This window comes from Kwoniella mangroviensis, assembly GCF_000507465.2.
Source record: "Kwoniella mangroviensis CBS 8507 chromosome 1 map unlocalized Ctg01, whole genome shotgun sequence".
Taxonomy (NCBI): Eukaryota; Fungi; Basidiomycota; class Tremellomycetes; order Tremellales; family Cryptococcaceae; genus Kwoniella; species Kwoniella mangrovensis.
Window position 1 is genome coordinate 6451914 of NW_027062533.1, and position 22945 is coordinate 6474858.

The window sequence follows — 22945 nt, forward strand, 5'->3', positions numbered from 1 at the left end:
AGAGTTATGAAAGGTGCGAAGAGTCATACTGACCTCAGGTCTTCCTACGACATGCTGCAACGTCATTTGGTTGTACCCTCTGATCATTGAAAGGATCGAAGGCATAGAACATTTGCAAAAGCGTATGAGCTCACGTATATTCTTTGTAAATCTTCTTTCCAAGTTGAGGTCTTTGAAGGGAGAGGGGACGGTGATGTAATAATTAATGAAAGGTTGAGGGATCATCGATGTTTTCGTAGAACCTCTGTTTGTCTGATTTGATAGAAAGTAAAAGAACAAGTACAGTTGTGCCTCTGTTCGGAAGATTGTTACAATTCGTTTCTCAGTTCAATAACCGTGATTGCAGTATCTTTCTCCATACTTCCACATCCCGTGATCAATCTCTAGAGACAAAGACCAGTGAGTATCGTTCTGATTGATACCACAGTACACGACACGACTGTCAAGAGACGGTACTCCACTTTACATCACAGTACTGTATTTGAGAGTGGCAAATTGAATGAATTACACTGCGTTCTGATCGTTCTTACTTAGCCAAATACTGTACATCAAGTAAACAAACACGATAATCATGTCCGACCAAGAAACTGAAGCCGTCTGCAAAACCTCATCTCCATCGACTACTACCAACACATCTGACCGATCCCAAGGTGACATCGTCCCTACCAAAGGCAAGTCCCGAGACGATTATCATTGGAGCGGGGACGATACGATCTTCAAAGAGGTCGTTCCAGGTAATCCCTTGGGGGGATTTTCATCTTTGAGCGAGATGTGACTTTCAGAGATACCCAAACGGGAGAGACGGTCAGTTGGCAAAAAGGAGATGAGTGGTGGCCTGAGAGTCAAGGTAATTTACATCAAGTTGGAACTTGTAGATGATAATGATGCTAATGCCACTGCTGCGGCTGCCAGTGACGGTATGGCAGATCATGCTTGAGTACGTTCTTGATTATCATGAATGGTCCGGTGTATGGGCGGTAACTTAGATAACCTGGCGAAGCACTTAGGATATAAGTTCACATATATATAGTACTCCCCTTTTTGTCGTATGGTATTGTCCATCCCTCTTGACCCTACTATGCAAACATCTTACACTCCTCTGCGCTTCATCTCAGTACAGTTTTGTGATACAGTGAAGTATCTACATGCAAAGTACCATGCGGATCGGCTAGAAAGAAAGGATGCTAGCTGGCTGTGATAAACAATCCATTGGATTGCAAAGGAATTATCGTCCATAATACAGTAGTATCGAAGCTGTATATATATATCGTAAATGGTATCGCATGTACGTACTAATGAAAGTAAATTACGGATATTCTCATGAACAGGAGAAAAAGTCTAACACACACAAGAATCAAGTGGTCGATATGATACAGTTCATCGTCTCTTCAAGGGACGCTTTCTACTCATACGAACTCCATGGAAAGCAATATGCCTCATCGGTCTTTCTCCTCATCTCATACATTTATCCCCAATCATCCCTACTCACTTTCTTGCAAATCCCCATCCTACACCCGGTGTATTCCCCCCTTCACTCCTTCTCTTCTTCGCTCTCGCTTCCAGAACAGTCATCTCAGGCGTGTCAGGTCCTATCATCCCCCTGAGCCCAGGAGTGGTAGGTGCAAAATGGGTAGGGACAAGTCCCAGACGCATAGCAGCATCAGCATTGTTCGGTGAACTGAATTGTAACCATTCTTTAGTTACTGATTGGGGATAAGCTGATCCTGGTCCTATCGATGAGCCAGAAGGCTTGATAGGTGTGGCGAAAGCACCTGTGTAATTAGGTTTGACACTGATATTGGTGGAAATAGGTCTCAACGCTGATCTGATGCCCAAAGTGGTTGCGGTCGTAGTAGGTCGAGGTGAAGTAGGTGTAGGAGCCTCTTTACGTTTCTTGAATCCTGATGACAGCGGCGAGGGACTAGGCATGGATATCGTATGTCTCTTCTTCCTTCTCATCGAAGAGAATGGTGTAGGTCTATTAGATCCGTTGGCTGATGATGGTCGAGTGGGTGTATCAGGTAAAACGAACGGATCGTCCAGATCGGGTCGAGCGTCGAATGATAATGATCGAGTAATTTCTGGTCGAGGGTCTCGGAAAGGCTGTATGATGGATGACAACCTCACAGGACGGGCCCTGGTAGGTGAGAAAATCTTTGGCGCTGAAAGCAAGGTGGTAGACCAAGCTGAATTCGAATCGTCTTTGGTACAATGAGTACCTGAGGAGGGTTTATCGAGGACTTCTGGCGGTAAAATTAACCTGGCTTGAGCTCGGGCGAGTTGAATATCATTCCGACCATTCTCCTCCGGACCTCTAAGAGGGGTACTATGAAGATTCAAAAGGCTTTCCGCAGCCACAGCTTCACCCTCAGTTTCTACACTTCCTTCCTTCGTACCTTGCTTTGGTGGTTCTTCTGATTCTTCATTAGGTGGCAAGCTGGAGAGCTGAAGACCTTGCCACTGCTGCGTGATATCCAGAGCAGGTTCGAGCTGTTGAGGTTCTTGCTGAATGCTTGACCATGAACCAGATGGTACCCATTGTTGTTCGGGCATAGGGCCAATGTCTTCAGGTGAAGAAGGTAAAGAATCCTCATCGATGGGAGCCACATGTGCCACCTGGAGGTCTCGAGGGATCATCGGGGTTGGGTATTGCTGGTATTGGGGATGGAAGATGAAATGATATTGACCGTTCAAGAAAGTCATGGAAGCAGGTTGAAGGGGCTGGTTGTGCCATGGGTATATTTGAGGTGGATCAGGTGGTAAACAGCGAGAAGCTGGTATGGGAGTAGTAGTAGTGGCAGGTTGATGGTAGTACTGTTGACCAGGTAACCCTACATTGCTGGACAGGGCTTGAAGGGGGGTGGTAGACCGAGTGTCGATCTCACTTTGGGATGTAGACGCAGAGAGTGAAGAGCCACCACTGACGTTCGCAGATCTCTTTTTACCTTTTCCTTGTTTGACTATAACTTTCCCTTCCGTCATATCGACCGATACTTCCGGTTCGTCGGTTGGCAGAGGTCCATCACATTCACCACTATATCTCGGCACACTCTTATACTCCCTGATAGCTTCCACACCTCTCAAAATACCTTCGGGGATAATCAAGTTACCTTGAGTCCCATCGAGAAATCGTTTGTTCTTGACGATGGGAGCTTCGGTTTCTCCTCGGTATTTAGGGGCGACAAGTCGCATGCCACACGGTGTGATTATACCGGACGGGCCAAATCTCTCGAGGAAAGCATCGTGGGTTTGCTCTAATTTTTGGATTTGCCTACGTGGAAGGAGAGATCTGTTATTAACCTATGTTCTCTTACAGACGGGCACAATCACGCCTACCGATGCTTATTGATCCAATCTCTCTTGGATTTCAGACTCCTTTCCTTTGCATCTTGTTGGGATTTGGGTCGATCGGGCTCTGCAATCCAGTTAAGTATCAGCTTGACTTAGCTGGCGCAACGCTAGCTGACCTACCATAATCCCATCTACTTCTTCTTTTTTGTACCGAAAGAGGCACTCCGTGTTTATCCTGCAGATGTCTTCTCGCCACACTCCTGGCATTCTTGCCATCGTAAGTCTTCGAGCAGACCCTACAGGTATACATCTCATATTGAGAAGTATGACCTTGCAAACCTTCTGTATGCTTTTCGGGAGGGTGAAGAATGAGTAGATCGTTGACATCTAGTATACATCCTGGTGGAGCGGGTAATAATCCATTCTTACTGAGTCCTTTGAGCTGAATCGGGGGTTGATAGGGATCAGGAAGGAAGATGGCGGTAGTCGAATCTGTCTCAGCGTCGGTAGAAGAGGTGGCTGTGGAAGTAGACTGTCTGTTGAGGATGGAAGACGATCTTGATCTAGATTGTGTACCTGCTTTCCCTTTGCCTTTCGGTTTAGGAGGTTGTTTTCGATTAGACGGATCGTATTGACTGGTCAACTTCTTCTTCCTTTCTGGTCTGCCGGTGTAGGTAGGTTCCGAATCCTCCATCTCTTCTTCACCTTCTTCGATAGAGTCCATACTTGTATCTGCCGTGCTAGTACTGCCTTGAGCCTGAAGAGATGGTCGAGAAGGGTAGAAGTTGATCCATGGGTTGTTTCCCCCAGGGTGAGGGGGTGGATGAAAGGTCATACCGGGTCCGGGAGCTGTTGACATGGGGTAAGTGAAAGGAGCGATGTATGTAGATGGTTGTGATGGTGACGGCTGAGCCATAGACTGTTGAGCGCCTATGAAGATAAGGTGTGAGTGGGATCTTGAGTGTGAATGACGAGATACCCACCTGTTGAGATGGGAGAAGGAGGAGGAAGGAAGCTATGAGCACTCGCACTAAAAGCAACGACTTATAACGGCGCGATCGGATGCCAATTTACAAAAGGTAATGTCGATGATTGATATCGTCTGTGATGAAGATGGCAGTACTACTATATACGATGAGCGACATGGGTCGCAAACATCGATAGCATCGGTACCAGTGACAGATGGTTAAAAGTCGAAGGCGGATGAAATTGGGTAAGTGGTATGTTTGGAATGTTTGGATGTTTACTCTGATGACGGGTGATGAAACAGCATCCCAAAGGGGGTCCTACGCGTGTGCTTTTGATCCGCACAGACCCACACAGACCCATATACACAGAAACACATACATATACAATATACCATACATGGATACAGTCAGCCCGATTCGCTGTATGACCTCCTACATGCTGTACAGATGATCATCTCTTACAAGTATGTGCACACATACACACTCCTTATCGTACCCATCGATGGACTATTATTGCTTGAAGATGTTCTTGGGAGTCGGTTGTTGATCATTCAACATGATAATCAGTCTGATCCTGAAAGAATGATCCGAGCGTTGTCTATGTTTGTTTTGCCACTTTCGAGCTAGTATGACGTTTTGCGCTGTTGAAACCTTTCCGATCGCACCACCAAGACAGTCCAACGCATGTACCGTTCAGCGGTCAGATGCATAGGTCAATGAAACATTAGTACATACATGCACACTACCGATAATTAAAAGATGTCATCCCCTGAGAAAAGAATGTTCCATTCGGTCGGGGGTCAGTGTATGTACACTCGCACCGCATTGAGCATCTGTCAATTAGTAAAGTCTAGAATTTATCGTATGCATTATTATAGCGGAGTTCATCATATTGTCCATTGTCATCATTCAAAGCCCAAAAACAGTGAAGGAGTGAGAGTCAGAGTGAGAGTAAAATATCGAAGAGTCAGATATTGGTAGAAATAAGGTTTATGGAAATGGTATTTGGTTGATGAGTCGAAAATGTTGGCCCGAATAGTACGGCACCTATTGACATCTTCCATCAACGAGTTTGAAACCTTCTTCACATGCTGAGATTTGACATCGGCCATCGAAGCAGGTAGTGCCACCAAAAGCAGCACCGATAAGAGTGGAGCAGCTGTATCGCCAAGTAGATTGTTAGTGCTCGGGATATTCTCGCTAGAAAATACGAAACGACTCACTCAGTACCAAGCGAAGAGGTAGAATTAGAGTAAGAGCCATATAAACAACCACCACATGATTCTAATTCTGAAGAAGTATCGATGCACTGAAAATTCCCACATCATCAATAACGGACCGATTCAAGACGACAAATTACAGTGCGTGTGGACCAGGTCGGGATAACTTACCTCGAAGGAATCTTCTGAACCGTGTACGATACAAGCGTCAAGTCCGGCCGGACAGAACCTGTTCAATCTCAACTGTTCGTCTCTTTTCATTCTCTCTAATCTTCTTCGTCTCCTCTCGACGGTACTAGGCGTTGAATATGCTGCATGGTTATAGGCGTAATACAATCCAGATTGTCCACACTGTTGAGCGGTACCTTCGGACGAAAGATCTGTGTTTGAACAAACACAACCAAACGAACTGCCTCCATATTCGAATAGAGCGTTGGCGTAAGTCTTACAATGGTCGAAACAGGCCTCAATACTTGACTGAGTGGTTGTGTCTGCCGACGTGGGGTTATCATAACATTTCACGAAACTGTAATCTGTAATCAAGTCATAGACCTAGCGAGGAATTTTAGGTATTAGCTTACTATCGCGCTTTTCAAGTGAAAATGACGGATAGGGCTATCAGATAGAACGGGAAGCTCGGATGCTGGAGAGACAGATAAGATGTGGTTCGGTTGTGGTTTCACGAATGACTTACAAAAGCTTGGTCAAATCCACAACTCGTGGTTGTGTATTCCGCCTGAAGTCCGTCCCCAGGACCGGGACTTTGATTGCTGCATGAACACACTCCTCCAAAATCATCGTTATAATAATAAGTGTACCCGTATCCTAAAGCCGCACATTTTTCCCGTAAGAGACGCAAATCACGTACACACATTGATCATTCAGCCTCTCCCGTTGAGATCCTGGGAAATTGATGTACGGTATCATCTATATGGTATGGCCACATGGACAATATAGACGAAATGCATAGTGTATCCATCGACAGCCCGAAAATCCCAAAAAACGCGAAAAATCTAGGTTCAAAGAAAGCATCACCAAAAAAAAATTGTAAATGTAGACTTTCGAGTGAAGATGAGACGAAAGACGGCTCGCTCATCAGCATGAGGTAGGAATTTTATTGACATCGTCCATCGACAAGTTGGAAACCCTCTCGACAAGCTGAAATCTCACATCGACCATTTGAGCAGGTGGCACCGCCAAAAGCAGCACCGGGAATGATGGAGCAGCTATAACATGCATTCGATCAGTGAAAAGGGCTTTAGGTGTACCAGAAAATAGTACTCACTCAACACCAGCGGAAGCTGTGGAATTGGTGTAAGAGCCGTATAAACATCCACCAAATGATTCTAATTCCGATGAAGTATCGATGCACTATGATATGTCAATGAGAAAACCGAGATGCCATCATCGTCAGTCATTGTCTTTAAGTACTGTCAAGGCATATGTATTATCGAACAACTCACCTCGAAAGAATCGTCCGATCCAGGTATGACGCAAGCTTGTAGACCCCCTGGACAGAATCTGTTCAATCTTAATTGTTCATCTCTCTTCATTTTCTCCAACTTCCTTCGTCTTCTCTCGATGATACTGGGTGATGAAGTAGCTGTGTGGGCATAAGCAAAGTACGTTCCGGTATTACCACAGGTTTGAGTTGTGCCAGTTGAAGCTGTATTAGAGCATACGCATAGGTATGCGTTTCCTGACACTTTGAGAAAGGCGTCGGTGTACGTCGTACACGTCTCGAAACATTGTTCAAAAGTTGTCGAGGAAGTGACATCATTGGCTGAAATTGTGTTGTAACAGTTATTGAAATAGTAATCTGTCGCTAAAGCATTTACCTGATGAGGTAAAATAAAGATAACGATAATTTAGCTTCAGGCATACCTTCAGTGCGAGTATCTCGAAAGCGAAAGAAAAGTTACCCACGGAGGCTGCAGCTGACCCACAATTCGTGCTACCACTGACTGCCGGAGTAATCTCACTCGATAAAGGGCCATCGTTCTTACAAGAACAATATGACCCAGCAGATTGATATTGAAAGTACGCATAAGTGTATCCAGCATCCGCACAGGCATACTATGATATATCATTACCAATAGATTAGTCATTCGTACATACCGTGATAAGGGGGAATAAGCAGAAGCAGATCGCAAGGCAAAAGCGAAAACTTACATTGCAGTCGGATATAGTGTTCACACTGGGGCTAGCCAACGCTCCGCTGGTTCCTGTACCGGTCACACATCCCAAGTACGTCTCCGAGTAGTCTACAGCTGATACTGAACGGAGGGAGATGACAGACAGTAAACCGATAATGGACAGCGATCTTGCCAACATATTAGGAGATTATGCAAGTGCTCAGTAAAGACAGTGAAAACAGAGGAGAATGAGTAAAGTAAGTTTTTGATAGCTCACATGCATGTGTACACAGTACTCGTATATATATATTTTCGTTCCGTGAAAACAACAGGCAGTAAATGATAGTATAGCTTTCACTAACTAAACAAGCAATCCATATGCACTGTCCATCTGTTCTACCCGGTTTAAGCCAGGCAGGTGTGCTCGGTTCCCAATAGAGGGTGATGGTTCTGTTACGTTAATTGCCCATCCATTTGGTACGGGTACACAAGGTTACATGCCCATCGGATGTTATTTTGATATTCAAGCACAGTATACATCCGACAAGTCGTCTAAAGCACTGGTACTGTGATTGAATGTCAAATACGTATACCAGAAGAGCATTAAGCTCAATTATATGTAGGAGCTGTACAGTACCGAACTGATACAGGAATAAATAATCCTTTTTGTGACCGCGGTAGATAAAAAAGTATACACAAATGAACCTTCCAAAGCCTACAAATGCCCAATCGAACAAGAACTTTCGGACTCAATTAAATCCCCTACTCTCACATCTGTTCGGCCTGCCTTTTACAGCACTCTGAGTATCAAGAAACATTCTTCAAACGATTGCCGGTCCCGCTTTACAATTTTTTTATGTGATAGTGCTGCATATCCTTTGATCAGACGGAACTTTTGACTGCATACATTGACGGCCCAGTTTATTTAGTGAAACGCTCAATGATTCAGAATTTGAATGAGATCTGACCTTTGTCCTCTCCAGCAATAAATCCTTTCATGCTGCGTCCTAGTCATGCTATGATGCGATCACCCATGAACTTGCTGTACAAGGCTGACCTCAAGACCAGAATAGCAAAAGTCCGCAGGTCCGCACAAAATATCAGTTTCGACATCCACAGGCTCGATTCAGCGAACATGGCTGTTTGCTTAAATATAGTTTATAAATATGCCACCTTTCTCATGTCTCATTGACATTTCGCTACTTTCGATTCCCTCATTCGCTTCAATTACCTACATTGCACCATGCAAAAACGAGCCCAGTACCGAAGCTCTATGAATGGTTCACCCACCAACACCAACACAGCCAATTGTAAATGGTACAACAACCTTAACATCGTATCCAAAACCCCTGACGGATCAAGTATGACATTACTGAATGATACCCAATTCACCATCAAATACAATAAGGGTCATTCGGTCCACGAAGATAACACCGATGCTGATACCGATACAGTTGCGGATACTGACACGTTGTATACATGGACTAGTACGGAACCCGAAATTCAAGAACATTCATAGGTAATCACACTTCTAAGAGGAACCGAATGGTGGGCTCCTTCACTAGGTGGGAACAGACATGCGCATCTTCCGTCCATCAGCTCGGCATCAAGGACCAACCCCCCTTTCACGCCTAGTAGGTTCGAGGGATATAATTATTGAGAGAACGCTAATTTACATATCGATAATCTTGAGTACTGGGGGCCGGTAGAGAGTAAACCATGATGTAATTGCTCAGGCATTTCAGTAACGGTAGACTGCTATGCTCATATATATGTTATTTGTAGATGATGTGCGGATGCGATAAAATGCTGGTCTACCTGAATCTCGATTGGCATCAGCAGGTCGTGTTACCTCAGGATTGCGAAATCAGTATCCAGTGGGTCCAAACTACTGGAATCGTCGATGAACCTGACCGCAATGTATCCGAGCTAATAACCATTCATAAGATCATCTACGATACACAACACATGATGAAGGAATGGCCAAAATTAGCCAAATTAAATTATGATCTGATATGCTTGATCATAGATCTGAAAACAAAAGGCGAAAAGTTAATTATACTTGATCATCTAACATCTTCTGATGATGGCCTCGCATTCCATCATTTGACCAACGCATCTCTTCCCGCCTTGGGGCTTAGGACAAGTGTCAATATCAGACAGTGGCTGTGACCTGCCTATTCTCCTAAGGCTTATGATCAGGGTCCTCATCTACAACTCCAGCTACAGGTCCTCTCTGAGATCCAACGGGATCCGCGAACGGATCAGCGTGTGAATGGGCATCATGGTCGTATGATCGGAGGTTTGATCTCCACATCTATCAAGACAGATCAGACAGGTTCCTTATTTCCTTTTACTTGATTCTGAGGGTGTGGTTGGCGGATTGGGAGGGAGACTCACAGAATTTCCACGTTTCATACCCAGATAAACCAAATAACCAGTAGTCAAAGTCAAAAGGACGAAACCTATCCACAAAAAGGCAAGTTGCGCCTTGAGATCTCTACAAGTCGATTTGAATACTTTCTTAGCGAGAGCTACAAACGAAAAGTAATATCATCAGTAACATATACAGGAGTACAGTGGTGCAGTTTTGAGCCAGGAGCTGACTAAAGATAGATAGACAGACATACCAATAGCGTCGGCAGGTGCATCTTCGAATTCCGGTAGATCAAATAGATCATCAATGTGTTTACAGATTGCTCGGTCTGCGCTAGTATAATGCGTTGTACTGGCAGCGGCAGCTATAGGCACCATAACCACAATGATCAGCCTATTTCCTTTATGACACCCAGTCAGGATCGATGAGATGATGGGAAAAAGACTTACCAAGCCAGAAGACCCATAATAAACCACTTACAGCAACTTCATTGACGATCGTCGCAAAAGACGGTTTCCCATATCTTAAAGCGATCAAAGCGAGAATGGCGATTAGGGTGTATGCTCCTACGAAAGCATCGTAGGTATAGGTGGAACTGGTATATCCTATCTTACGAGTCTACAAGTATAGTACAGCATGTGAGCCGGTCATACCCAGCTAGCTGATCAATGAGAGGAAGGGAGAAGGAAAGGAAAGGTGGCTGACTGATACCCACAGTATGTTCGACATAAGCTGAGATACCTAGTACAACCACACCGCATATTGCCACTATGGCATTACTAATCAAGTTGAGGTTGAGTGCAGAGGGCATAATCGTATTCTATTGTATCTAGTGAGAGTGCCTATCAGATTGTACAGTGACTGTGATAGATAGGAGATTGAGTATCTTCCATCTTTTGGAGCACAGCTGTACTTATGTATATGTACATCTACTACCCTTCGTTCCCAAATGTGACGTACTCATTCATCCTCGGCGGCACGACAATTATCATTCCTCTCGGCTCGGTTACCAGACGAGACAACCACTCGAGGAGAGAAACAGTGAACCGCCCAAAAATCCCATGGTTCCCAAATTTCAGGACGATGAACATGAGCGAGCGCCTCATCAGATGACATACCCCTACAAACAACTCAACTAACTGGAAGTAGTACTTTTCCAATTAACCTCCCAGTCTAAAGAGAGCCAAAAATAGCCAAGCGGAAAGAAAAGATACGAAATTAATCATTCTTGTGCTTATCTCGGCCGTTTTACGGTTATATTCCCTTTACCTCTTGTACCTCCTCATTCCTCAGTGTGAGATGACATAACGGGGCGGTGCATCATTTAACGGGGATGCGATCCGATCCGCAGGCGATACGTCTGAGATTAAACCATCTGTACTCAAACATGCTTTGGTGCCTCGATGATGATGCTGAGGATGAGAAGGGAAAAGTACTCGCGAATGATGCAAGCTCAAGGATAAGCATCAGCACCACTTCAACACACCAGGCGGCCGAAACGAGATCGTGCCATGTTTTTACGATATTTCTTCACGGATATGTCCATGACTTATGATGTGTACGGCAAGTACTATACTGTTGCAGGGTGCAAGATGAGGGAGGAATCAAGGGATGTGCGGTGCTGTGACGTTTTTGCGATTCCTAAAGGGTATGCCAAGGATCTCTTCAACTCCAGGAGATTCGAATAGACGCCGATTGCGCATACTCTACTGACTGCATTTAACGAATTCTGTTCCATAGGACCTATTTCTATTCATCCAGCAGAAGAAGCAAGCAGATAGCAGACTTTTGAATCTCAAGACCAACATGAACGTTGTCTTTTATCAGCGGTATCATCAATATCGTACAGTCACGATCAAGCTCCTGAAACCCAATACAATCGGCGGAGAACGCATGGGACACCATCATGACTTCATCTAAGCTTGGCCTATCGTTGGCTATCGTAAGCATATTCCCCTGTCCCACAAAGCAAAGCCAGCGAAATACCGGTATGGGTATGAAAGGTATGTTACAAGGATCCATCTGTGCTACACTGCCTAACACCCAAGCACATCTTACTATTCATCAAAGGCATGCTCGACAAACTCATACATGCAGCTCTATATACCCTCAGGTTTAGCGACTTTCCTCTTCTCCCTCCTTCCGGTCAATTCATCTTCCATTTCCTGGTACGACACCGGTAACAGTGGGTTTCCTATGATTCAAGATTCCGCACAACTATCAGCTCACGTCGCTTTTTTTATGCACAATGTTGCTTGGTAAGGTGAATTGCAACTTACCAGCTTCTGAGACAGCATACATGACGCCCAACTCATTAGCCGCAGTGGATAGGTAATAACTCCTTGCGTCACCCAGTGAGAGCTGCATATATGTGGGAAGTCAGTACAAATCCTACTACGATGCATGATGACTGTCAAGAAGCCATTTATCTATGCTGTTTCTAATGTCTGTCAATAACAGAAGAGACAGCTATCCCATCAAACATCATGTCACGTTCACACCATTGTATGACCAATGAACGGCATAAATCCCGATACCACACTCACCACTTTCGCTTTCACCAGATCACCCAGCCTAAAACAATCTCCCATTTTGATCTTATCCCTCTCTGTCAACCGTATGTCGCCTATCCTTATAACACCTTGAAACTCTTCGCTTGTCTCCGGTAAAGGTCGATCGTTCGACGTTGTCAGCGTGAGATGAGCTTGTTGCGTTGTCAGACGTGATACCTACAATATGCGAGTGATGATCAGCATAAAGTTAAGAGCGCGCATCTGGACTGCCTAGTAGGCAGAACCATCATAGTCTGTTGATGACGGGACGATGTTCAAGGTTGACAAGGCAGACTTACTGTTCCAATCACCTATATATCGGATGCACACGTCGAATAAGTCAGGAGATCTAAGCTCAAAGCCCAAATATACTCACGATAGACCCGACATCAGGCGTGTTCCCGCTTTCTTCCCTGCCTATCACGCTGACCACCTATTCGGGGCAGTAGAAGCCCATGAGATCAGCTATGATCGACCGAAGAATGTGCAGCCTGTCCAGATGCTTGAGCTCACCGAGCCGTTCCTCTGAGGTACTCCCACCACACTAGCTAGTATCCTACCCTCCACGGCATAACATCCTGGTCCACATTGAGGTAAGGGAGGGGTAACGAGGTTGGAAGGTAGGGGTTGACCAGGGAGGAGGATCGTTGTACTCATTTTCAATGGTTTATTCAAGATTTCGTTGCAATGTATCTGATTTTGTCGTAGTCGGGAGTGCTTCTGCTGAGCTTTCGAAGATATCGTATTTTTGATGCTTGTGATTTACCAATGGATTGGTCAGTCGAATATCATCGTAGATGAACTGAAAAAAGACGAGGAAAAAGATCAAAGACTGAATCACCTCCACATTGAGATTTGTTGCTGCAAATATTTGATTCCGCTCGTGGTGGGGTGGGATGGGATGGGACTGAAATTCGTGAGTACCCGAGTGCTACAAGGGATAATGATTTCCATTGATTATATGATCATGAAAGTGCATATATACATGTGCATCCCATATCAACCATGCACCAGAAGAAAAAGAGACTATAAACATCAACTAGAAAAACCATTTATCCTCGGTGTTGTTTCGTTTAAAGCATAAAAGTCAAAGGTTGTTCCATGTAATCCTTGAAAGCTTTCAACCATCTAGCACCAACCGCACCATCGACTGTTCGGTGATCGGACGACAAAGTAGCTTTCATGACTTGAACCGTCTTGAATCCCTTGGGGTCCTCGGGCGCCAATTCCAATTTCGTCGATGTCTTACCGATAGCCAAGATACAAGATTGAGGTGGGTTGATGATAGCAGTGAAATTGTCGATACCGAACATTCCCAAGTTTGAGATGGTAAATGTACCTCCCTGGTATTCTTCAGGTTTCAATTTACCTTCCCTAGCCTTTGATGCTAACGCTTTGGTCTCGGCTGAGATGGAAGCGAGTCCCTTGGATCCGACATCTTTGATTATAGGTGTGATGAGTCCGTTGGGGGTAGCGACAGCAACGCAGATATCGGCTTTCTTGTATTGTCGGATCACGTCACCTAACCAGGCGGAGTTGGCCTCGGGTACTTCGGCAAGAGCGAGGGAAGCGGCCTTGACGACTATGTAGAGATACACGATCAGCTAAACCTGCACAGAAAGATGAAACAGAGCGAGAAATTGACAACCGGAAGAGAATACTCACTGAAGTCGTTGACTGAAAGTTTGGTCTTGCCTTCACCAGCCTTGTTGAACATCTCCCTGAGTTTGAGTAATCGGTCTAACGACAGCAAATCAAAGGATTAGCATGTGTCCTTCTTCCTGATGCGAATATTCCACTAACCCATGTTAACCTCGACGGTCAAGTAGTAGTGAGGTAATTGTTGTTTGGATTCAGTCAATCGTTTACCGATCGTCTTTCTCATGTTGGAAGTTGGGATATCCTCGTACTCAGCAGGAGCAGCAGGAGCGGCTTTGCCTGGGGTGGCAGTAGCGCCTGAAGTTGGGGTAGTAGCGGTTGATGAAGAAGCACCTCCCTTGCATTTCTCAACATCCTCCTGCATATTGATGCCAGGTCAGCTTCCGACTTCTCAGTACGATACGAAAGTGCGATTGCGAAATTCCATCATTGAATCCGGTGTCTACAACACAAGACCATACACGACCTAGATAGCGGGAGACAAGCTAGACATTGAAACTCACCTTGACGATCCTGCCCTCTGGTCCAGTACCTTTAATCTGCGCCAATGGAATACCTTTCTCCAAAGCCAACTTCCTAGCTAACGGAGAAGCGAAGAACTTGGGTTTATCACCTTGACCAGGTAGCTCTGGTACCTGTTGAGCTTCTTTACCACCACTTCCTGATCCGTATTTAGTCTCATCTTTAGGTGTACCCAACGAAGGGGTCTTGCTCTCAGAGGGTTCGGCAGGTTTAGATTCTTGTTGTTGTTCTTTAGGTGCATCCTCCTCTTTCTTTTGTGGTGGGGCTGATTCGCCCTCTGACTCAGAAGCTAGTTTGTCTGCTCCTGAGAGATCATCTCCTTCTTCTCCGATTACCGCGATGGGTGTACCGACGGCGATTCCCTTGGCACCGTCTTGAACCTATATTGCTTTTGAGGTTAGCTACAGGTCGTGCAGATAATCAAGAACGACATGATGGATCAATAGTATTGAACCGCAAATGTTGGATTTCAGATCAAGGAGACAGGACCATACTCGATCACAATAGACATAAGAATGGATCATCTCATAGAAAGAGCCATCCACTCACAATGATCTTGGCCAAAACACCATCATCTTGAGCCTCGACATCGATCGTAGCTTTATCAGTCTCAATTTCCACCAGGACATCACCAGCAGCGTACGTGTCTCCTTCCTTCAGTCTCCACGAGGCGATACCACCCTCTGTCATCGTTGGTGACATTGCTGGCATGGAGAATTTGCTGAGGGCTGATGAAGGAGAGGAAGTTCGGAGGGCTGTGGAAGCGGTGTTCAGTTCGTCAAGTAATACATTATCGTCATTGAGGTATCATTGGGACAGATGAATTAAGTCAGATAGTAGTAGAAGAGCAAAATAATCAGCAATCAGACTCTATCGCTTATCAAAACATTGGTTATCCCTCAAAGTCGAAGGAGACACTCACATCTGGAGATGAGAACCTGCTTTCTCAAACCAGCCGAAGCTGATCTTTTAGCCACTTGAGCAAAGGACATCATCTTGACCTGATTTTGGTGCTGCTGTGAGGGATGATGAGGAGATGTTAAGGTAGATGAAGACAGATTAATCCTAGCAGGTTGATAACAATTTATTTTGTGTTGTTGGGGAAGTGGAATTGAGGAGTGACGGTCAAAGACGGTCCGCATGGATGAGACTGTGATCCGATTGCCACATTCATCAAATCACCGAAATCCCACTCCATGCAATCGACAGGCGGATGTCACCGAAGTATTGGAGTGCCTCTGCTTGCTTGTGGAATCAGACGTGCATAGAGAGAGGTCCCCAGTCTGTGCTCGAATTGTGTATAAGATCATTCAGTGCCCATCTGGAGAATTGCCATATTCCATCCTAGGACTATGAGGTCTGGGTTGTTCTTGCCCACCACCGCCATCCCCACTAGTAATGGCATCAACATTTATCCTGTCTTGCTGTACTGACATCGAACAATGACAGCAAGTCACACCACAACAACCAAAACAGCACAATACCGCTAAAGCCACTGCGTCCTCGCACAGAGTTGTCTCCTGGGTGGTCGTCCCACGTTCGATGTGTCGTTCCTCTTGTGTCATGATGAAGTGTAAAAATATATCCGATGTTGGTATTTCTTCCAGGGGATGATCTACCTGATGCTGATGCTGATGACAGCAATCGGGTTGAGGAGCCGTTACGACTTGCTGAAATGCTCGGTGAGGTACCTCCTGATCCAGAAGGGGAAGTTCCGGAGGGAGATGCAGATCGATCATTATCTTGCATCGTGGGTACTTGAAGGTATTGGGAGTTACCCTCAGTACTATGATTTCTGTCGGCCATTATAAATTGATTCTTTCTTCTTCGTATGAGTCGTAACTTACATGGATGTTGAGAACCACTTATTCGATGCTTTTATAAAATATACCTTACTGACTCGATTCTGACACATCATGGGGTTCGACAACGGGATGACGTGAATGCTAAACTTCTGAAGATACAGTATCTTACCTTTCTTAAATCTAATCAAAGGTTCTCAGACGTTCCAGGCTGCAAGAACCTCTGATGTATTCAAACGCCCCTGTGTGCTGCATCACACTTCTCAACTTCGTTGCATTGCGTCAAGGAGGTACCTACCTCTTTTATGCATTGAGAGTATGCAGATGTAAAAAGCACCGTAGCTGAACCCGAATTCTTAACCTTGTGTTTCGTCCCCTAAAATTGGACCCATACGAATATACGTCACTGAAGCACAAAAAGATGTACCACGAGTATTTTGCTTAAATTCGACTATATCTGCTGTGCTACCAATGACACGACACAAAGGAAGATGCGTTGTATTTAGGTTACCCTGTCCCGATTACGGATGTGGTCCTCTGTCATTTATACCTATCGCACCAATCCCCTATGAAGCTGTTATTCATATGTAATCCATTGCACAGTCCGTTTAACTCAATCGTCTAATTTTGATAATCGAGGTACTCTTTCTTCTTCTCCTCAACCAACGCCGATTTCTTCGTCAAAGAAGACGATCTGGACATTGCACTCGTACCCTCTCCAGATTCGCCACTGCCACTTGCCATAGCCATAGTCGGTGAGCCGGATCCACTACCAGTACTGATCGCAGTGTGGTAGATATTTTTGAAGAATCTATTGATAGGCGACTCGTTGGTATTGCTCCTACTGATCGAGCCAACTTTAGGTGATCCTTGAATACTTTCGGTATCTCTAGTTGGATCTTGAAGTGATCCCTTGGCTCCAATTGGTGAAGAAAATGAGGAAGTGGAAGTGAGCTTATGTCCAGCAGTAGTAGATTTGATTGACCCACCGGAATGGTGAAATGAAGTAGGCTGTCTTTGCATTTGAGCAAATTTCTTGGGGAAATTCAGATCAATTGTCCATCGCTTATCGTTTGGCGAGTAGGTAGTGAGAGTAGGAGTGGGAACGCAAGATGAAGCTTCCGAGTCGCTCATATTGTAGACTATATCTATGCCAAGTCAAGGTAACACTTATAATCAACTGTCAAGATATAGTCACCAATGTTCGGCCCGATGATAGGTAGATCAAACAGCAGGAAGAGAGACAGCAAAGAAAAAAGAAAATGCAAGTACTAAGAATCTGAGTGTCGTATGTGTGAATGAGTTTGACCCTTCCTTCAAGGTGATCTCCAGGCAATGGGCATACAGCATAGTTCCTTCCATCCTGGAAGGCCTGTGGGCGTGTAAAGGTAAAGAGGCCAAAGGATCTCGTGGTGCAACTTGAATGAGCATAATAGCGTATCTGTCACTTATTCCATATCATTCATTCACGCGCAGATGAATGCGCTCCTCCACGTTCTACTATACGGGTATATATAAGAGATTGGTATCGTTGAGACACGCCTGGGTATATATAATGGAAAGAAAGAGCAAGAGCAAGAGAAATTTTCGATTCGTTTGTATGGGTAATTGATCACTTGTTTGATCGATCAACGACTGATCAGATAATTTAGCAATCATCCCACGGACTACATCCCACCTGTTTGCTTTCCCCTGATACATGACACATGATACTTTGATTTCAACTCATCACCTCCATATCGCCAACAATCATTCGAATCATTGGTAACACCACTGACATACGTTCACGCCACATTTTTCATCTTCCACTCAAATCATCTCTTAATTCACCTCTTAACCCATTTCACTCTCCCAAACATCCCTCATCCACATATTTGCACACTCCAAACATTGCTCCCACTCTTGTCACTGCTCCCCACCACCTCCTCATCCCTACCTTCACCTAATCCGAATCATCCACGACTCTAGGCTTACTCCTACTCCTAGTCAACCTTCCTGGTGTTCCAGTAGCACCTTGTAATTCCTGAGTCACACCGGATGCTCTTGACTTTCGTCCAACGGGTTTGACCTCGGCATCAGAAGAATCGACGTCAGATTGTCCAGCTAGAGATTTTCGAGAGGCGATTCGACCAGATCGTCTAGAAGGTGTAGCAGGGGCGGAAGTCGATGTGACAGATGCGTAGGTTTCGGTCTTATCGTTGGACGTTGATTTCTTAGCGGCGGGAGATGATTTCGATTTGGCCGAGTAAATCTTATCGGTGAATGGGCTATGATTAGGTACATACATAACATCAGCTGTGTCCAATAAGGTACTCAAACTAGCCCTATTATAATATCCAATATCACATGATGACAGCTCATTAGACAAAGCAACGAAGAACCTTCCAACTCACCCTTCATATTTCAACGCAACACTGTATACCAACCATATCCAGCCAGCCAACAAGATCCCAACAGGAGATTGGAACCACAAAGCCGTACCGAGGTGAGTAAGTGCGCTTCCAACGTACATAGGATCGGAGAGGACGTTGAATGGGAAAGAAGTGACACGGTGAGTCATAAGTATACCGAAGTAATCTCCGAGGTATGTACCGGTTACTCCCAATGCCCACATGGAGGAGATGACGAAGGTCTGACCTGATACGAAGAGGATGATGGCGAGAAGTTTGACGAGGGATTGGTCGAGTTCGATAAGGGATGGTTGATCCTTCACGGCGTTGATGAAGCTGTGTTTGAAAACAGTAAAATACAGGACAGGTACATATCAGCTAAGACATCTACTGTAGTGTACTGCAGATAACAGCCAAGATCCATTATACACTTACAGATGATCCCTAAAAGCACTTATCGAGAAAATGGTAATGGCCAATAAGTAAGTACCGACCAAAGGTGATCCGACAATCTTGGTGATGGTCTTGTTTCGGTATTCTACGTTGCATCATCATACAGTAGTCAGTCAAAGATGAACTGTCGAGACTGATATGTGCATAGATCTCAGTTCATAGAAATAATTCTATTCGAGATCCGAGAGGGAACCACAGACGAGTGTCATATATCATAGATGTTTCATCCTAGAGATTTCTTCTCCGACATCCTATGATAAGAAACACATACACAATCACACACACTCACCATTCCTAGCAACGGTATTCCAAAAAATCGGGTTGAACGCCGTCATAGCTACGAATGCCCACAGACTCTTCTTGTCGAATTCGAATAATGCTGGACCGGCTGAAGCATACTTGTAATGAGGGTGAAGGAGATCCTGGCCTGGTAGCCAGGAAGGAAGGGAGTCGAGGATTGATTTGGACATTGTGTTGAGCTGTTAGCGAGACCGATGGGAATGAGAGGGCCGGAGGAAGGGATGATACCGGAAGACGATAAGTCGATGCCTTTGAAGAGTGATGTGTATCTTATGTACCAAGTTAAGAGTTGCAAGGAATGTCAGAAGACTTACTTGTTGACATTGTTTTCTTTCCAAGATGGAATGTCATCGACGCGATTATCTTCCAATCTTGAATTTACCACATCAGGTAATTTGTGATCTATACAAACCCCAAAAATCAAAACATCTTCAAACATCACCAAATTACTCGTTTGAGCGCATATGACAAGACAAGATAGGTATATTGCATGCAGTGTATATATGTGTATAAGCGTGGAGATGTGAGTGATGAAGTATAACAAGTGATATAATGTATAATGATAAGTGAGGGTGTGTTCTAATTCCCTTCCCCCTCACCCTCTCCAACGACCCTAACATTCCTCCAAGTTTTCCTCTGTTTGACCCTCTCCGCTACATTCCTCTCAATCCACGTCAATCCCTTTCTAGGTACACCTTCCACTTTCCGTGTGCCATTAGGCATGACATTCTCTCTTCTCCAATCTCTAACCAATCTATCAACCTCCTTTGATCTCTCTCCTTTAGCATGTTTACGTTGTCTCAAACCGGGTAATCTCTCCAAGCAATTGTCCAAAACCACCTCCGTCCTCTCTTTCAATTCTACCGCTTTGGATCTATCGGGGAAACTTACTTCCAATCGGAATGATAGCCAGATGTATAATACTAACGATTTATGTAATGTTTCCAACATCGGTATTGACGAGATGATGATAGGGGGAGTTAACAATTTCCTACCTATCCCTAAGACAGGTGGTAGAGGAGGTAATGTTCGTAATGTTTCTTCGACAAGTTCAAGTTGAGTGATTAATCTTGAAGATTTGAAAATGTCTTCCAGATCTACATATCCATTTAATGAGAAATCTTTAATCAACTCTTGGAAGATTCCTTTCGCCCTTTCATCACGTATGTTGACGGGGGCGAAACAGAATAGATCAATCTCAGCTAAACTCAATTGATCTCTGTATGGTTCTAACAAGTCCGCCAAAGGGAGCTTGTGTTCGTATCCCGAAAGAGTCGTATATTTTGGGACTTTCACTAAACTTGAAAACTGTTCTAACAATCCACCGAATGTCGTAGTCGAAGGTAACAAACTAGCCAGTTCCGACAAGTTGTTATAAGGGACTTCCAAGTTGGCTCGTGGGATAGAAGGTAAATCACGTTTCATCAATTCCCTCAGGATTGGTAGATCCGCTTTATGCAGCGTCGTGACTAGTCCACCGACCGCAGGAGCTTCGTCAGGGGTAGTAACGAGATCAGAGTTTTTATTTGAGGCGGAATCGGAAGAAGTCTTGTATCGTCCTGCTCTACCTGCGATTTGTTTGATCTGAGTGAGGGAAAGTGGCGTTTCTTTTTTACCGTTGAATTTGGTGAGGGACTCGAAGATCATCCGTTTGATTTTTCTGGAAGAAGGAAGATATAAGATGGATTAGCGAATTTGTGTTGAGCAATCATTCTGTTGAACGTAAAACAAGGAGGATAGTCAATACTCACAAATTCAATCCCATCCCTACCGCATCAGAAGCTACCAACACTTCGCTCAATCCCTTCTCATCATTAAAGTCCCTCGCCTGTTCCGCCCTGGTCTCGGGCGGTAGCGCACCATACACCACGGCGCATTTCTTCCCAGCAGTCGATTCGATCATCTTCTTCACAGCGAATATATTCGTCCTTGAGAACGTCACTACACAATCACCTTTTTCTACTTTTTCCCAATCATTATTCAAACTTTCTTCAGCGACCACCAACGGCGTTAACCTATTATATTTATGTACCGTTATCTGATCACCTAATGGTTCTAAGAGGTTATGTAGTAATTTGACGGTAGTCTCATCACCACAAAGATGAATATCTTTAGCAGCCAATCCTAGTACAGCTTTAGTCCATGATCCACCTCTCTGCTCGTCTCCTAACATCTGAATTTCATCTATCACCACTACATCAAACCCTTTTCCATTCAAACCATTCAAGGGAAGCATCTCGACTGTACAGCTCAATAGGCCTGAATCAGGATCTACAACTCTTCTTTCCTCTCCTGTGAGGAGATTACATGCTCTACCTTTCCCATCTAATTCACCGACCGTACCGAGATTCATCCTTTCCCAAACTTCATGAGCTAACAGTCTCAATGGACCAGCATAAGCACCGGAAGAGGCTTTCGATAGAGCTTTGAGGGCGTTGTATGTTTTACCAGAATTGGTAGGTCCGATATGAAGGTGGAAATGTCTTTTCATCGATCGAGCAGAGAGGAATTCGGATGAATATGGTAATCGAGTTAAATCGGTGATGTTTAATATACTTTGAATATGTATTTTCAGTTGATCATCGATTAAATCTTTTCGATCTAATGTCAAACTCCAACTTAAGAAATTTCGTAGAGCCATCGATTCGACAGTGGTGATGATCCGACCTTGATTCATGGCTATAATCAGATCTTCACCATTCCACCCATTCCTGGCCAACCCCTGTAATACCTCTTGATCATTTTTATTATCTGCATATTCCCCCAAGTCATTTTCGACCTTCTTCATCCATTCGTTCTGTATCTTATATAAAACCAACCTCGTATCTAACCCGCACGCATTGAGTTTCCTTCTGGCTCTGGGCGAAGCAATATATTCGGGTACTCGCTGAAGCAAAAGCGACACGATCTGATAAGGATGAGCTGAAGGTTTCTCGTTAAAGTCATCTACGGTGATTTGCAGTGGAGCTCGAGGAACGGTCTGATCTCGCGGGATAGTCGGATTAAGCTGAGCGGTAGATGGAACAGGAAAGGGTTGTTGACGGGCGTACTGCCGGGAAGAAGGGAGAGAGGTAGATAGTGATCGGGCGGAAGGGAAGATGACAAGGGAAGATTGGCGCTGGAGTTGTGAGCACCGTCGACAGAGTGGTCGCAAAGAGGGACCTGCCCGTGAGAGTGACATGGCGATGGATAGTCGTGAGATGGTCAAGGTAGATGGTTGGATATTCATGTATCATCTTAATCTTTCGATCTCTTGTACTTGATCTCTCGACTTTT

At 44.7% G+C, this 22945-nt stretch overlaps 10 protein-coding genes across 10 annotated transcripts; 1 reads left to right on the forward strand and 9 right to left on the reverse strand.

Annotated features, from left to right (window-relative positions):
• Positions 1 to 571: 571 nt before the first annotated feature.
• On the forward strand, positions 572 to 937 carry I203_102394 (uncharacterized protein; the record flags this gene model as incomplete). The annotated part of the gene is made up of 2 exons (XM_019149774.1): positions 572 to 734; positions 783 to 937. 2 exons carry the CDS (start codon positions 572 to 574, stop codon positions 935 to 937), a joined length of 318 nt encoding a protein of 105 aa, XP_019000872.1.
• Positions 938 to 1485: 548 nt separating this feature from the next.
• Positions 1486 to 4150, reverse strand: I203_102395 (uncharacterized protein; the record flags this gene model as incomplete). Its single annotated transcript, XM_019149775.1, has 3 exons — positions 1486 to 3271; positions 3337 to 3415; positions 3472 to 4150. 3 exons carry the CDS (start codon positions 4148 to 4150, stop codon positions 1486 to 1488), a joined length of 2544 nt encoding a protein of 847 aa, XP_019000873.1.
• Positions 4151 to 5306: 1156 nt separating this feature from the next.
• Positions 5307 to 6277, reverse strand: I203_102396 (uncharacterized protein; the record flags this gene model as incomplete). Its single annotated transcript, XM_019149776.1, has 4 exons — positions 5307 to 5418; positions 5483 to 5568; positions 5651 to 6005; positions 6174 to 6277. The coding sequence occupies 4 exons, from the start codon at positions 6275 to 6277 to the stop codon at positions 5307 to 5309; spliced, it is 657 nt and encodes a 218-aa protein (XP_019000874.1).
• Positions 6278 to 6593: 316 nt separating this feature from the next.
• I203_102397 (uncharacterized protein) lies at positions 6594 to 7813 on the reverse strand (the record flags this gene model as incomplete). Its single annotated transcript, XM_065517086.1, has 5 exons — positions 6594 to 6705; positions 6765 to 6850; positions 6943 to 7317; positions 7406 to 7555; positions 7652 to 7813. 5 exons carry the CDS (start codon positions 7811 to 7813, stop codon positions 6594 to 6596), a joined length of 885 nt encoding a protein of 294 aa, XP_065373904.1.
• Positions 7814 to 9799: 1986 nt separating this feature from the next.
• Positions 9800 to 10802, reverse strand: I203_102398 (uncharacterized protein; the record flags this gene model as incomplete). Its single annotated transcript, XM_019149779.1, has 5 exons — positions 9800 to 9931; positions 10015 to 10148; positions 10245 to 10355; positions 10441 to 10609; positions 10707 to 10802. The coding sequence occupies 5 exons, from the start codon at positions 10800 to 10802 to the stop codon at positions 9800 to 9802; spliced, it is 642 nt and encodes a 213-aa protein (XP_019000877.1).
• Positions 10803 to 12090: 1288 nt separating this feature from the next.
• On the reverse strand, positions 12091 to 13200 carry I203_102399 (uncharacterized protein; the record flags this gene model as incomplete). Its single annotated transcript, XM_065517087.1, has 5 exons — positions 12091 to 12185; positions 12271 to 12352; positions 12538 to 12720; positions 12920 to 12976; positions 13057 to 13200. The coding sequence occupies 5 exons, from the start codon at positions 13198 to 13200 to the stop codon at positions 12091 to 12093; spliced, it is 561 nt and encodes a 186-aa protein (XP_065373905.1).
• Positions 13201 to 13616: 416 nt separating this feature from the next.
• I203_102400 (pyruvate dehydrogenase complex dihydrolipoamide acetyltransferase) lies at positions 13617 to 15719 on the reverse strand (the record flags this gene model as incomplete). The annotated part of the gene is made up of 6 exons (XM_019149781.2): positions 13617 to 14125; positions 14209 to 14283; positions 14347 to 14560; positions 14706 to 15104; positions 15274 to 15479; positions 15647 to 15719. The coding sequence occupies 6 exons, from the start codon at positions 15717 to 15719 to the stop codon at positions 13617 to 13619; spliced, it is 1476 nt and encodes a 491-aa protein (XP_019000879.2).
• Positions 15720 to 17147: 1428 nt separating this feature from the next.
• Positions 17148 to 17660, reverse strand: I203_102401 (uncharacterized protein; the record flags this gene model as incomplete). Its single annotated transcript, XM_019149782.1, has 1 exon — positions 17148 to 17660. The coding sequence occupies one exon, from the start codon at positions 17658 to 17660 to the stop codon at positions 17148 to 17150; it is 513 nt and encodes a 170-aa protein (XP_019000880.1).
• Positions 17661 to 18468: 808 nt separating this feature from the next.
• Positions 18469 to 19839, reverse strand: I203_102402 (uncharacterized protein; the record flags this gene model as incomplete). The annotated part of the gene is made up of 4 exons (XM_019149783.1): positions 18469 to 18793; positions 18920 to 19252; positions 19352 to 19454; positions 19659 to 19839. 4 exons carry the CDS (start codon positions 19837 to 19839, stop codon positions 18469 to 18471), a joined length of 942 nt encoding a protein of 313 aa, XP_019000881.1.
• A 409-nt stretch (positions 19840 to 20248) lies between these two features.
• I203_102403 (uncharacterized protein) lies at positions 20249 to 22850 on the reverse strand (the record flags this gene model as incomplete). Its single annotated transcript, XM_019149784.1, has 2 exons — positions 20249 to 21329; positions 21421 to 22850. 2 exons carry the CDS (start codon positions 22848 to 22850, stop codon positions 20249 to 20251), a joined length of 2511 nt encoding a protein of 836 aa, XP_019000882.1.
• Between the last annotated feature and the right edge of the window lie 95 nt (positions 22851 to 22945).